The 15772-nt window shown below is 34.2% G+C and overlaps 1 protein-coding gene and 1 long non-coding RNA gene across 2 annotated transcripts; both read left to right on the top strand.

Moving 5' to 3' along the window:
• Positions 1-9353: 9353 nt before the first annotated feature.
• On the top strand, positions 9354-12144 carry LOC133039865 (uncharacterized). Its single transcript, XR_009688802.1, has 3 exons — positions 9354-9753; positions 9827-10041; positions 11780-12144. It is a non-coding gene; the product is annotated as an uncharacterized LOC133039865 (long non-coding RNA).
• Positions 12145-13504: 1360 nt separating this feature from the next.
• On the top strand, positions 13505-14125 carry LOC115697376 (uncharacterized). The gene has a single exon (XM_030624355.2). It carries the CDS (start codon positions 13547-13549, stop codon positions 13958-13960), a length of 414 nt encoding a protein of 137 aa, XP_030480215.1. The 5' UTR covers positions 13505-13546; the 3' UTR covers positions 13961-14125.
• The last annotated feature ends 1647 nt before the right edge of the window (positions 14126-15772 follow it).

The raw sequence follows: 15772 nt of genomic DNA, 5'->3' as shown, positions 1-15772 counted from the left end.
CGGAGCTGATGGAGTGGCTCGCGATTGTCATGGCCATCTTGTCGAAGCTTTTTCTTGTAGCAAACCGGGCTTTCTAGAGGCTGCTGTGGTGGAGGCGATAGGCATTAAGGAGGCTCTTAGTTGGATTAAAGACAAGAAGTGGAATGAAGTGCAACTGGAAACCGATTGCCTTCTTGCTGTACATTCTTCGATTCTGTTGCGTTCTCCTTTTGGAAGGGTGATTCAAGAGTGTAAGGAGTTGTTTGATTCTTTAAAATTTGTTTAGATTCAATTTGTTAAACGTTCTGCTAACAAGGCTGCATATTATATGGCTCATAACTCTTGTTTTCATTCAGTTCGTATATTCACCGAGAGAAATGCTCCGGCGGATATTTCGAATATTGTATTGGTTGATGCAATTTGCTAATAAAATATCACCATTTTTTCTAAAAAAAAAAAAAAACTCCAAAAGTATGTCAATATAGAGAAATTTTATTTTTTACGAATTGATTTTTTTTATTTAAAAACATACGTTCTTCAGTAAAAATAGTAAATTGTTCGATATTTTTTTTTTGTTGTTTTATATCTTATTTATTATCAATTTATAGTTATCATAATGTTGGTTTTTTTAAATTTTTTTTTTGTTATTTTATAATTTATTCATATTTGTTGTGAGATTAAATGTTTTTTTGTTATTTTTTAGGTTTTTTTTTTTTTTTTTTTTTTTTTTTTTTTTATGAATTGTAATTCCATTCAACTTAAAACAACTTTACAATCTAATGTCTATCCCAATCTGTTAAACTTGGTCAAGACAGCTTCTAAATACAAAAATTAAAGGCTATCAAACCAATCTCTATCTTCACTATTTATCTTTTTACAATTCAAACTTGTAACTCTATATTTAATGCTATGTTTAATAATCTGTATACAATTCTCCGCCATGGCATTCCAGTAACTATCATTTCATTCTTCCAGATCTGGTATACCAGACCAGCCACCATAGTTGTTATGACTTGCTTCCTTAATTTTGATATTTTAGCTCGAGATATCCAGCGAAGCAGTTATACTATATGCTTAATATTATTAACTCTCCATCCCAGCCATTCTTTCAATTTTTCAAGGCATTTCACACTATACACACATTCAAAGAATAATTGTCCAGTTGATTCTGCAGTTGCCCATAAAGAAGACATTGTGTTTTTTGGCAGATATAATGGGCAACTAACATGTCTCTTATTTGAAGTCGGTTTTGAATCCCCAACCATAAAATAAAGATGTGTTTTGGCACATTACATCGACTCCATACTTCTCTATGCCAAGTCACTTTTTGATGGTCTGAACATAGTGCCTTGTACCCTAAAGATATACTATACTTCTCTGTTATGAGAGATTGGAGGATAATTTTTTTTTTAAAAAATTTCTCTTTAATGCCCACAATGTGCCGCCAATAACAATAATTTTTAGTTGTTTTCTTTCATTTCTTATTTTTGCTGATAAAAAATTATTTTTATAAGTTTAAAACTTTAAAATTGTATTTTAAAAAAATTAAATTTATAAAATTGTAAAAAAGAAACAACGTGGCCATAAAAATGTAATAATTAATATATATATCTTTATATATTAAAAGTGTCTATCTAACGACATTTCTTGGTTTAACAGAATATACTTTAAAAATAAAAGAATATTGTGTTAAATTTAACATTGTTTGTAACACCCTAACTAGCATAGGCGTATTACGTGATTTTTAAACATACTGTGGAGCTCGTTGCTAATCAACGAGGTTTATGGAAATCGTGATTAATTAAAATTTTTGCTTTTTAATTAAACTTATGTAATATTTTATACAAAAATACTCGGGATCCCGATTACAAAGTACTTTACAAAAGTTTACTGTCTAATACAAAATACTTGTCGCCTAGCGACTAATTACAAAAGCGCTGCTGTCCCGAGGATCGTACGCTCCAGGCCTAACCGCCCCGACATGTACAATCTTCATCGGCTCATTCTCACGGTTCCTCAGCTCGTTCGGCTCGGATAAACACTATGTCAAGTAACCCTTGAAGTTGAATCTTTAATTCTTTAAGCTCACCTGGAGCCATTCTATACGGAGCCTTGGAAACCGGTTCCACTCCAGGTGCCAAATCTATAACAAAATCAATCTCCCGCTGAGGTGGTAAACCTGGAAGTTCTTCGGGAAAAACATCTAGAAATTCCCGAACCACCTTGATGTCCTCTGGCCGAGTGGTGTCCATCACCACGGCCAGAAACCCTAAACAACCGCCATGTAGTAATTCCCTAGCTGACATGGCCGAAATCACCGGGATCCGAGATCCCCGAACCGAACCAACATGGTTCTTCACTTTCCGGTTGGAAGATCACCATCTTCCTCTTGCAGTCAATACTGGCTGAGTATTTAGATAGGAAATCCATTCCTAAAATAATATCGAAATCTATTAGGATCTCTATCAAGTCAGCACTTAACTCTCTACCATCTATTCTGATCGGCATAAACCTAATCCACCTTTTGGAGATAACTAACTCTCCGCCAGGTAAAAGGGTTCCAAACCCTGATTCATAACTATCATATGGTCTATCCAACTTACTAAAGATTCTGACTGCCACATAAGAATATGTGGCCCCAGAATCAAACAATACTGAGTAAAATGAGTTATTAACTGAGAGCTGACCTGTCACCATTGAAGGGCTGGCTTCTGCATCAGCCAACGTAATGGCGAACACCCTAGCTGGAGTAGGTCTCGCCGGAGCCCTTGGTGCCTCTGGTCTGAGCTGGGGAAAATCCCTCTTGTAGTGTTCCGGCATGCCACACTGAAAGCATCCCTGACCTCTGCACTCACCCGTATGATGCCTTTTACAAATGGGACACTCCGAGTAAGAATAATGGGTCTCAGCACTACCCTGACGACTGCCTCGACTCTGGTTCCCCCGGAACCTCTTGTTCTGCCCCGAGCCACCGGATGCTGTGGATGCTTTCCTCTTCTGGTCCATAGCCGCACCACTACCTCCCTTGCTAAAGCCTGATGCAGGAGGGGTAGGAGTCCCGCCACTCACTGGAGTCCTAACTGACTCCGATATACATCCAACTGCGCCCTCAGCTCGCAGTGCTTTCTCCACCATCTCAGCATAGGTAGTATTATCGTCGGTAGTGATCATTAGGTCATGCTTGATCTTCGCATTAAGTCCATCAAGATATTTTTCCTTTTTACTGAAATCGGTTGGCACAATTCCTGAGGCCAACCTCGCCAACTGATCAAACTGGGTAGTGTACTCTGTCACACTCATATTTTCCTTCTGGGTCAGGTGTGCGAACTCTTTCCTCTTGGCACTTCTAACGGCCTCATTGTAGTATTTTGCATTAAAGAGTTCCTGGAACCTTTCCTAGGTCATAGCTGTGACGTCGTGAATCTAGGACACCATGTCCCACCAGACTAACGCGTCCTCTTGAAACTGAAAGGTGGCACACACCACCCTGTCATTCCCGGTGACACCCATAAAGTTCAAAATTCTAATAATCACCGCCAGCCACACTGGAGGTGCCTGCTTCCGGAACCTTTCATACAGGGGTTCCATTCTGTTCGCCGCTACCACTATCTCGGCCTGAGCAACAGGGGCAGGTGCCACAGGAGCTTCTGGCACCGGCACTGCAGGAGCACCTTGCTGGCTCAATCTCTGAATCTCATGATCTTGCTCCTCTATTCTTGCTTGCATTTCAACAAACCTAGTTTCCCAATTCTGGGCTTCCTGATTGGCTTGGGCAGCCTGTGGCGGATTATCTTCACCCCGACCACGAGCCCTGCCCCTGGGACCTCTTCCACGGCCCCTAACATGCGGGGGAAACTGAGCTCCTTGACCCTGACTTGACCCGACTGAGTTGCCCTGACTCCTGGTCTTTCGCCTGGCGTCCATCTAGTCTGAACAGCCTGCGAAACCAAGAGTAGGCACATCAGGTCATGATCAACGAGAGCTTACTAATGCTGCTTAATTTGGAAATTAAAAACATGCGCTTATTCTACTATCAGGCTACTAACATGCTTCTTATAAGGCTTTTCTTATTTCATAATAATTAAATAAACTGCTAAAGCAATAAAAGCTTACTGAACCGTAGAACGAGCTAACTGCTGATGATGATTTTGTTGGGTTTTATGCCCTAAATAAAACTCATGTCAATATAATCAGATTTACTTATTAATATAGATCAGAAATAACATTTAATGTTGCATGGTTCACATGATTTATTTCATGATTATATGTACATAATGTATAAATTCATCTGAAACCCTTTTCACATACTTGATCCTGTTTATTGTGCCGTCAACACATTGGAAAGTAAACATGACTATGTGAATAAAGTTTCCTAGATTTATCAGACACAGGGTTTTACTGATATGATAATCTACAACAAGAGTTTACTTGTATTTGGAGAAATACTATGTTCTTTCCAGAACATTGGTTAAAGTAAAGCTCAGGTTGGATGCATGGAGTATGCATCAGAAGGGACCGATATTGAACTTTGACTTAGATTTAATTAAACTTACCGTAGAATCTATTCAAGTCAATATCGCCAAGTTGATCCTAGATCAAATGATCTTAATCCTGTTATGATTAGGCTCAATCTTGAAAGGCTATTCGTGTTCTTTGATTTGTTAGTTAAGCCTACTTTTAGGTCAGGGTGATACGTACTTTTTGGGAACACGGTAGTGCAATTGAGTGGGAGCGCTAGCATAAACATGGAATCTATAGCTTCTATCTGGCAAATAGTAAGCAAAGGATGATCTCCTTCGAGCTTGACCAAACGAAAATAAATGGTGGAGATCTCATTTCACATAAGCTGCAATATCATTTATACGGGGTCAAGTGTTTTAAGGATAAAATACATAGTAGGGTGTTACGGTAATTTAATCCCTTTACTGTGTAGATCATTCATATAGAGGATCATTGATCACATTAGGATTATAACAATGGATAACTAATGATGTGTCTATATGGTGGAACATATAGAGCATTCTATATACTGAGAGTGCAATTCTAAGTTCTATGCGTGGATTCAACGAAGAATTAATAAGTTAGTGAATTTTAATGCTAAATTCTTGATCTACTTATTGGAAGCTTGGTTATATAGACCCATGGTCCCCCCACTAGTTGAGATAATATTGCTTGTAAGACTCATGTAATTGGTTTTGATTAATCAATTATAATTCTCAAATTAGACTATGTCTATTTGTGAAATTTTCACTAAGTAAGGGCGAAATTGTAAAGAAAGAGTTTATAGGGGCATATTTGTTAATTATGATACTTTGTATGGTTCAATTAATAAATATGATAAATGACAATATTATTTAATAATTATTTATAGTTATTAAATAGTTAGAATTGACATTTAAATGGTTGAATTAGGAGATTGGCATTTTTGAGAAAATCAGATACAAAAGGTGTTAAAATTGCAAAATTGCAAAAAGCAAGGCCCAATCCATTAGTGTATGGCCGGCCACCTATTGTAGGTTTTTAAGTTGATTTTTTCATTATTTTAATGCCATATAATTCAAATCTAACCCTAGTGGAATGCTATAAATAGATAGTGAAGGCTTCAGAAAAATAAGACTTTTTCCTGACACTTTCTGAATCAGAAAAACTGAGCCTCTCTCTCTCCCTATCTTTAGCTGCCACTTCTTCTTTCTCTTCCCTCTTGAATTTCGAAATCCTTAGTGTAAGAGTAGTGCCCACACACAGCAAGTGATACCTCAATCATAGTGAGGAAGATCGTGAAGAAAGATCATCAACAAAGGAGTCTCAGCATCAAAGATTCAGAGAAAGAGATCCAGGTTCAGATATTGATAATGCTCTGCTACAGAAAGGAATCAAGGGCTAGATATCTGAACGGAAGGAGTCATTATATTCTGCTGCACCCAATGTAAGGTTTCTTAAACTTTATATGTGTTTAATTTATCGTTTTAGAAAGTTCTTATTTAGGATGTTAATAAACATACTTGTGAGTAGATCTAAGATCCTGGTAAAATAATTTCCAAACATGTCGTGACGATCTTTGGAAGATAACTTGGCAGCTCTGATACCAAATTGTAACACCCTAACTAGCATAGGCGTATTACGTGATTTTTAAACATACTGTGCAACTCAGTTCTAATCAACGAGGTTTATGGAAATCGTGATTAGTTAAAAATTTTGTTTTTTAATTAAACTTATATAATATTTTATAAAAAAATACTCGGGATCCCGATTACAAAGTCCTTTACAAAAGTTTACTGTCTAATACAAAATACTTGTCGCCTAGCCACTAATTACAAAAGCGCTGCTGTCCCGAGGATCTCAAGGCCTAACCGCCCCGACATGTACAATCTTCATCGGCTCGTTCTCACGGTTCCTCAGCTCTGGCCTTGCCCTTACCTACACATGAACATAGCACTGTGAGTCAACAGACTCAGTAAGAAAAGCATAAACATAATCATACATAAATCCCGAGTTATGATCAGACGCCCATACCCCTGACCATAACCCTAACTGTCGTGTCCCACACGATACTAAGTCCCGAACGTTCATAAGACGGTACTATTGACAAGTAACAGCCTATACTCGGTACACTGGTCATACTCCAACTGCTAGTCATACTCTAGCCTGTACCGATGTGTGACAGTATCAGCCTATACTCGGTACACTGGTCATACTCCAGCTGCTAGTCATACTCTAGCCTGTACCGATGTGATACGGTCAAATAGTACAGTACCACCAACCCTAGTATCAGCCTATACTCGGTTCACTGGTCATACTCCAGCTGCTAGTCATACTCTAGCCTAACCGATGTGATACAGTGTCATCCTATACTCGGTACACTGGTCATACTCCAGCTGCTAGTCATACTCTAGCCTGTACCGATGTGACATAGTCGGAGGGTACGAAGCCAACATACATATCTAATGTAATCTAACAGGCTTCCTAACATGCACGCTAAACATGTAATACATATGCATACTGTTATACTAATCTTACCTCGATTCCGAATTCAGGTGTGCCGGTCAACCTGAGTGGAACGAACTGCACGGCGGTTTACATGCTCCTAAACTATAACAATCACAACACTAATAAGTGATACGCTAAATCACTTCCCGAGGACTTAAACTAGAAACTAAAAGTTTCCCTATCGATAAAAAGCATGGCAATACCCTAAACAACATAAAAACGAGAAATTCTAGGGTTCCTGAAAATCCCCCAACGGGTAGACCGGTTCTGCAACCGGAATTCCAGTTCTGGGAATTCCTGAACCCCATCCGGAATTCCGGTTCCTCGTAGGAATCAATCAAAAATTCATAACTCATTCCAATCAACCCTAAAACACACCAAAACTTCCAGACCTGTTCTAAATACCCCTCTAAACATTTCTAAAGCATCAACACAGCCCAGAAAGCACAGAATCAAAAATCACCATGTGAGCTCCAAGCTTTGAGTTCAAAACTCCAAACTTGGCTAAAGCTCACCAACAAGCCTCAAAACTAGATTTAAACTACATAATCATGCATAATAAAACTGCAGAAATCATTCTCAAACTCATGCAACAAACACAGCAACTAATTTCACATTTTCTCTTTGAAAACTATAGCTTTTGAACCAAAATTCCATATATTGATAAAACCAACTAATCACCAACACATTCATGCTTGAACCAACATTTTAAATCATGTTCTAACTTCAGAATTCAACAACAACATACAGCAGCAAGAACACCAAAAACATACATGCAACCATCATCTTTTCATAATTTTTCAACAAACTTAAAGAGGAAAGGATTAGGAGCTAACCTAGCTTGATTAGAACACCAAAAAGAGTTTGAATTCACAAGAAAATTCCAAGGATCCTTGATACTCAAGGAGGGCCGAAAAGAGAGAGAGAGAGAGAGAGAGAGAGAGAGAGAGAGAGAGAGAGAGAGAATGCCTGAAAATAATTTGGTTTTTCCTTACTTTAGATTTTTGATAAAATGAAAATAATGAATAGATTACAAACTATATTCAGCCTATTATCACATAAAATTGAGCTTATTAATTTAAAATAAAGTCCACTAAAGGACAAAATATCAATGGGGCAAAATGACCATTTTTTTTGCCCCTCCACACTAAAATAACATAAAGGGCACTAAAGGGTATTTTGGGAAATTCTAAATTCCCGACTACTCCTGATATTCCCAATGTCTAAATAACCGTCCCACAATACTAACATGCTAAGTTGTGATTTTACTGAGCCAAACACCGAGTTCCATGTTGCCGGGCACCGGAAATACAAAATTATGAAATTCTCTATATGACATAAAATGCATTTCTGAATTCAATAATAACAGCATAAATAATTATTTAAATATCTATAAATAATTTTCCATAATTAAACATAATTAACTGCTAATTTCCAAATTAAACTAAGCGGTCTTTACAATGTTAGTAGGTTTGATCCTCCCGTTAACTTTTAAAATTATATAAATAATTAAACCCAAAAAATTAAACAATCTTTTTTTAAACGTTTAAACCTAATAATTAAACCCAAAAAATATTAATATTAATATTGTTACACGATTAACTTAACAGATTAGGCTTACACGATTTTTTTTTTTAAACCTAAAAAATTAAATAATCTTTTTTTAAACGTTTAAACCCAATAATTAAACCCAAAAAAATATATAAATTATTAAACCTAAAAAATTAATCAATCTTACCTTTAAACCCAATAATTAAACCCAAAAAATATTAATATTAATATTGTTACACTTAACAGATTAGACTTACACGATTTTTTTTTAAAACCCAAAAAATTAAATAGTCTTTATTAAATAACAATCATCAATATAAAATTTAAATTCTATACAAAAAAAATCGTTTATAACATAAAACATTTGAATAACAATGTGTATATTATAGGTTTATATACACAATTATGACATTCTTAACAATTAGTTTTATAAAACATATATTGTTTATAACATAATTTACCATTAGTCACTAAATTCTTAAACAAAAACTACAAGAACTTAAAATAGAAGTAATATTTACGTGGCTTGCCACGTAACTCTCATCTAGTAAATAAATAAAAACATATTTAATTATTTTAATTATTTTGGCCAATTCCCCTTAATAAGGAACCTTTTTTTAAAGGTTGAAATTATTAATAAGATACTGTTATAAGAAAACAATAGTATTTACCATCTAAATGTAGCGTCTTATAAATCATTAGTCATATTTGTATAATAATTATTTAATTAATGTGAGACATAATTATTTCAACACTACTACAATAGGCAGAATTCGCGACAGTCCCAAAAACGCTTTTTTTAAGGGACTGTCGCTAAAAAAATTATCAGAGTGTTAAAAACCGTCGCTTATAATATACTATAGGCCACAGTTTTTAACCCTCGTATAAATTAGGCGACGGTTAATAAATGTAGGGAAAAAATTTTAAAAAAAATTAATGCATTATTCTCGACAGTTTAGAACTATTGGTGAAAGTATTAGCCACAGTTTAAACTTGTGGCCCATACTTTGACTGACGGTTCAAAACTGTCGGGGAAGGGGATCCTAAAATAAAAAAACTCCTCTCTCATCAACACATTCAGACACGCTAACCCTCCATCTTCGCCCTTAACCCTCCATCTCTATCAGCTCCTATCTCTATCGATCCACCTTCCACCATCTTTAACCCAAAACACAGCCGGAGGCGGAGCCACCACCACCATTGGCACTCCTTCCAATTCCAGCTAGAGGCAGAGTCGTAAGTTTTTTGAATATGTAAATTATTGTATATGTTTGAATATGTATTTATTGTATTTTTCATTTGATTTCAGATGTAATTGTGTGTTCATCATCGACGAGATCCAACCGCGAGCAGAAAGCTGCCTTTGTCGTTGCCCTAACCGCGAGCCCCCTATCTCTAGTTTCCCTCTCAACTACTTGGCGTCACTGCTCCATCCATCCAGGCCAGCTCTGGTCCTCGACGGTCCGATCGACATGCACCACGGGATTTCCCAGCCTCAGAATCCCAAAACCCCCATCTTATCAGGTTCTCTCTGCCTGTATATCCTCAGTGTATATATATATTTCTTTTCTGTCTGGCAGTGTGAGCATACTTAGTTGTTAGTTGTTCGTTTGAAAGATGGTAATTAATATTATTGTAAATGTTTTGTAAGAAAATGAAGTTGAGATAACGAAGGGCCAGTAGCTGTTTTTTCCTTGTTAATAGCTTACAATGTCATTTTTCTACTCTTCTCTTTGCCATTCTTTATAAGACCATCAATACATTCAATAATGATTTTTAGGTCATTCTGAAACTTCCAAAATAAAATTATGATTCAATATAAGTTTAAAAGCTAGCCTAGAGTTGGTCTTCCTAAACTTAGGAATTTTACATGTTCACTTGCTCACCTCTTCTCCTCAGCTTCCATGTGGTTAGGTGAGTAGTTATAAGTCAATTTCCCATTACAGGTTCTATTATTTAAGGAAGAACTCCCTACTGAAAACATTAAAGATATCAACATGTGATCAACACTAGCCCTTCGTTATCTCACAGAAGTGGTGTCTAAAGTCGTTGATAAAGATATCTATGGTGATATGGTGGTGGTGTTTTTGATAGCTAATAGCTTGTATTTGTAAGTAAATTGAAGAATCCATAGTGATATGTTCTGATACACCAACACAGTAGCTCTTTTACTATATATCCCAACTTTAAGCTAACACCTAATTGCGCTTATTTTGTTGGAACTGAGAATATATAATATTCATTTTATTTGATTATGGGGATTACAATTGTAGATAAGTTTTTGCAATTGTTCACAAAACCCATCTCACTTACATTTATATATCCTTGTTATATATTCTGATCCCATGTAATAGGCGTTTTAAGTGTATAGTATATTTAATGACTTTATGATTTTCGTTCCCATTGTTTCTTTTTTCTTGCCTGCCTATAAGTTTCTGCAATTGTATTTGTTGTGCTCCTAGCTATCATTTTCTTTTAATGGTAACCCATAAAGTAAAGATCAATAAACATTGTGCTTGTGTGAACATGAGAAAGAGATGTTCTGAAATTGTGTTTGTGGTTCTATCATTTATTTATGCGGTGTCTTGTCAACAGTATCTTTTGATATAGGAAACTCATTATTATTTGTAATATATATTGTAACTTCATCACCTCGTATTCTTTGCTAAAATCATTAAAAATTTTAATTTTCATCATTGCATTCAAATTTCCAATAGCTAGCTCCAGGCACTCTGCAGTTATATACACACATATATGTAAGATTATTTCAAACAAGCCATATATAAAAGTAGTTACTAACCTTCAAATACTTAATATATTTTATACCTTCAAATACTTCCTCTCACAATGTTTCTTTAAGTTTCTGCACAATCCAACAAAACCAAACCCCTTCCAAGTGATTAGAAGTTAGGTTTTTGTTTTCGGTTATTTGTTTTTGATTTTATGATGATTATTATGTTTGGTTTAGTATTTGAGAGTTGTCTTTAAAAAGGATTCTTAGTAATGACCCTTTTTTTATAAGAGTTTTGTTTTTGCTTACATTTTTAATATTTTCTTAGCTAGTGAACTAGTGTACCTATTTCTGGTTGTTCTTTTGATTAAGTTAATTCTTGTTTATTTTCTTTATTTACTTGCTTTGAAGAATACTAATAATAATTCCCTCTCTTAAAAGAAAAAGAATAATATATTTAAGAATCAACATGCATGTATATATACGATTGCATATGGTTTTGTAACTTGTGTATATGTGGATTACTTGTAGGTACGAATGCATTGAAAATGATTTGTTGAGCTCTCTTTTGAAAGCTTCTAGTATTGCTTCTTACAAGTCAACAGGCGTGGACAAAGCTTTAGAACTAGCTTGTTAATTCATGGTATGTGTCCATCTTTTTGGAAGAGACTTAAAGAATCTTTTTGGTACTCTCTTGTGGATCTAAACATTAACCCTTTCAAGAGGATTGACAAGAACTGAGTTCACTCCTAAACTTAGTGATTATAACTTCAGGGTGCCTTTGACCTAGTTTTTTAGTTACTGTCTTCTTAATATATATATATGTGTGTGTGTTATTTTGAACCTTTTATGTTGATGATGAACATTAATGCATTGACTTTTTTCAATTTCATTAATTTGACAAGCTCCTGTAATATTCACACGGATCTTTTCTGTAAATCCAATATTCATATGTGTATTGTTTATTAAAATTGTAAACTCAAATAAAAAATCCAATATAGCTAATGACTTTGCAAAGCCTAAATAATTTTTGAGTGTGACTGGGTAAACTTTCAAGAGTGTTCGTCATAAATATTTTGTTGTAGATTTGTTACTGCCCATCTTGTTGTATATATGGCCAAGTCCTATTGGAGAATCAGCATGTACTAATTAATTATTTATTTAATTAATTAAGTTTAAACTCACTAAATCACATGCATGCATTCATTCTTGCCTAAAAGTTGTATTTGAGTACAATATTATAGGCTACGGTTTAAAACCGTGGCCTATAGTATAGGCTACGGTTTAACACTGTGCCTAAAACACTATAGGTGACAGTTTTAAACTGTGGCCTATACTATAGGCTACGGTTTTAAAATGTAGCCTATACTATAGTCCACGGTTGAAAACCGTCGCCTATAGTGAACACTATAGGCGACGGTTTTAAACTGTGGCCCATACTATTTTCTCGACAGTTTTCGACCATCGTCTATTCTACCCAGTATCCGCGACGCTCGTATAGGCGACGGTTTTATGGACTGTCGGGAATTCTTTGGCCAACAGTGTAAAACCGACGGGAATTTGGGGTTTTTTAGTAGTGCAATATCAATAAAATATCTATATAGGTAATGCTAGGCATCAAATGTGCCTTTTAACTTATTTTATATGACTTTGCTTAATAATTTTTGGAATGATATATTTATTGGCAAAATTAGTTATTTCTTTGAATGATCTTATGTATAATGATCTGGCGACCCTAATTATATTTGTGTGACATTAGAAATTGATAGTGATTTTTTTTTAAAGAAGAAATTGATAGTGATTGATTGTCACTTTTTTTCCTTTTAAGATTTTACTCATGAGATTTTAACTAATGAGATTATTTTTTCTCAAAATAAATAAATAACACAACAAATTTTGTATTGGATATTGATCCACGTGTAATTTTGACAAAAATTACTTATGATCAAGATTAATGTGAAACAACTTTGAAATAAAGTTTTATTATAGAACAAATTAAATAGTTTTATTATTTACTTATCACACTCTAAACAAATTAAATAAATTAATGGTATATATTCAGACAATGAAATAAAGGTAATAAGTAAATGACAAGACTAAAACACAATTACAATGAAAAAAAATGGTGGTATTTTCAATGTTAATTTCCTTCGGTTTCTCCACTTTAGTTGTCTCTTTCAAGTAATGGAAGTATCAATAAATAGCACCTTCTAATTAGTAAGAAGAACATATTATATATCACTAGTAATTTATTAAAGCAAAAAGAGAATTTCAAGAAAAAATCTTAGTGTGATCATCATGGCAGATCCAAAGCAAGGAGGAGTAGTGAAGAAAGGTCATGAAGAAGGGTTGAAATTGGCAGTTTCTCTATTGGAAGAGTTTGGATTACCAATGGGGCTTTTGCCTCTTGCTGATGTAATTGAAGTAGGGTTTGTGAGAAGCACTGGGTACATGTGGATTCAACAGAAGAAGAAAGTAGAGCACAACTTCAAAATCATTAGCAAACTTGTGAGCTATGACACTGAGATCAATGGCTTTGTTGGACCAAAGAAAATTAAGAAGCTCAAGGGTGTTAAGGCAAAAGAGCTCATGTTATGGCCACCGGTTAGTGAGATCGTCGTCGATGATCCCGCCACAGGCAAAATTCACTTTAAGAGCTTTGCTGGGATCACCAAAACCTTCCCAGTTGAGGCTTTTGCTGCTGGACAGTAAATTATGCATGCATGCATCTATATATATGAGTATAATAAGTTCTAGTACTCATATTATATAACCAACACATGATGCATTCATTTGTCTTATTTTTAGTTTATTTGCATTATCAGTTTTCTATTTCTTTTTTCTTTTCTTTCTTTAAAACATTGTAAGGGGGTTGGAAATTCTCATGGTGGTATATGTTTCAAAATAAATCAAGAGCTTTCTATTTAAACTTTAACACTAGCGTTTGGTTTTGTGGAAACGTGAGATCAAAGAATACATAACTATATATATACACGGATTGTTTCTCAATAGTTTATCCATAAATGAGTATTGTTAAGAAAATTTAAATTTTTATGTTTAATTTTGTTATCTAATAAATAATTAAAATCTTTTATTTTTGTATTACATAATTGAGGTTGTTCCATCAAATCAAAAGAGAGATAAAAAAAGATTGAATGTGAGTTAGAAAAAATAATAAAAAGTTATGCAAATTATAAATATATTATGTATATAGTGTGAATAGAGAAATATATTTTTTTGATTAAATAGTAAAATTAAGTACATAAACGATTTAATTTTTCCTTTATATTATCGGTCATTGAATTAAAATTATACTTTTAAAATTAACATTTAATCATAGTTATTAATTTTTAAAAGTTCTCAAATATTGAGAAATAATTTATATATATTATATAAATATATAAAGCTAATTAGGATTTTGTGTCCCCGAACTTTGACATGTACCAAATCATAAATCTTAAACTTTTAAGATCATTAAAAATCTCATCTGGACTATTGAGATTGTTGGATTTAAAGACTTTTATCTAATTTTAGTAAAAAAAGTCTGACATGGATGAAAGTTTAAGAAACATGATTTGGTACATGTCAAAGTTCGAGGGACGTAATTTGGCATATATCAAAGTCTGGAGAGCATAATTTAGTACATACAATCACTGAATTAGTAAAATTGAATGTAATTAGAAAAAAGTCATTATATTCAACAATTTTAATAGTTTAGGAGAAATTTTTAACGGCTAAAAAAATTTAGGGAGCATAATTTGATACATGTCAAAGTTTAGGGAATAAAAATCCTAATTAGTACATATAATATATATGGTAAGGTGAGAGCAAAGAAAAATTTAATGAAAAAAGTAGGAAAAAAATAAAGTGAGTATTAATAATTTGATAGGGAAGGAATCTGAAAAACCCAACTGTGTCAATTTTTTCTTAGTTGATTTTAAACACTTATTCTTATCTTGGATTGCAAGAAACTAATAAGAAAACACACAGGTTTACAAGCTTCATCTGACCCTAGAAACTCATTCCAGACGACTATTACTTGGGTTCCCTTGAACCAGGGTAATAACCTTCATTATGAATTAATCATAATACAGTATCCAGTTTTGATTAAAATTTATCAAAAGTAATCTAACATCAATTCATACAAGAATCACCCTACTGATTTTATCACGATCAAATCACAAAACAGTCTAAGACTCCTCAGACTTCGGAAGACAAGATCCCCTTGCTTCCTTGTAGCTGAAATCCCTTCAGCAACGTGATCTGAACTCCCTTCAGACAAATAATAGATCACTGATTCTCCTTCAATCCTTGAAGATCCAATTAGCAATAACTTGCAAAACAACCAAGAAAGACAAAGAAAAGATTTTCTATAGCAGAGAAAAATTATCCAATCAAAGAAGAAGAGTTAGTTAGAAAATCAGTAATCCCTAATTATATACTAACAACTCAATAACAACGAACTTAACAACTCAGCACAGAAAAAGGACAGTTGTCCAATGTTTTGTTAAACCCACTAAGCTG

The sequence above is a fragment of the Cannabis sativa genome, chromosome 7, assembly GCF_029168945.1.
Source record: "Cannabis sativa cultivar Pink pepper isolate KNU-18-1 chromosome 7, ASM2916894v1, whole genome shotgun sequence".
NCBI classification, from domain to species: domain Eukaryota; kingdom Viridiplantae; phylum Streptophyta; class Magnoliopsida; order Rosales; family Cannabaceae; genus Cannabis; species Cannabis sativa.
Note: the sequence above shows the minus strand (reverse complement) of the source record. Positions and strands in the feature narration are given on the sequence as shown.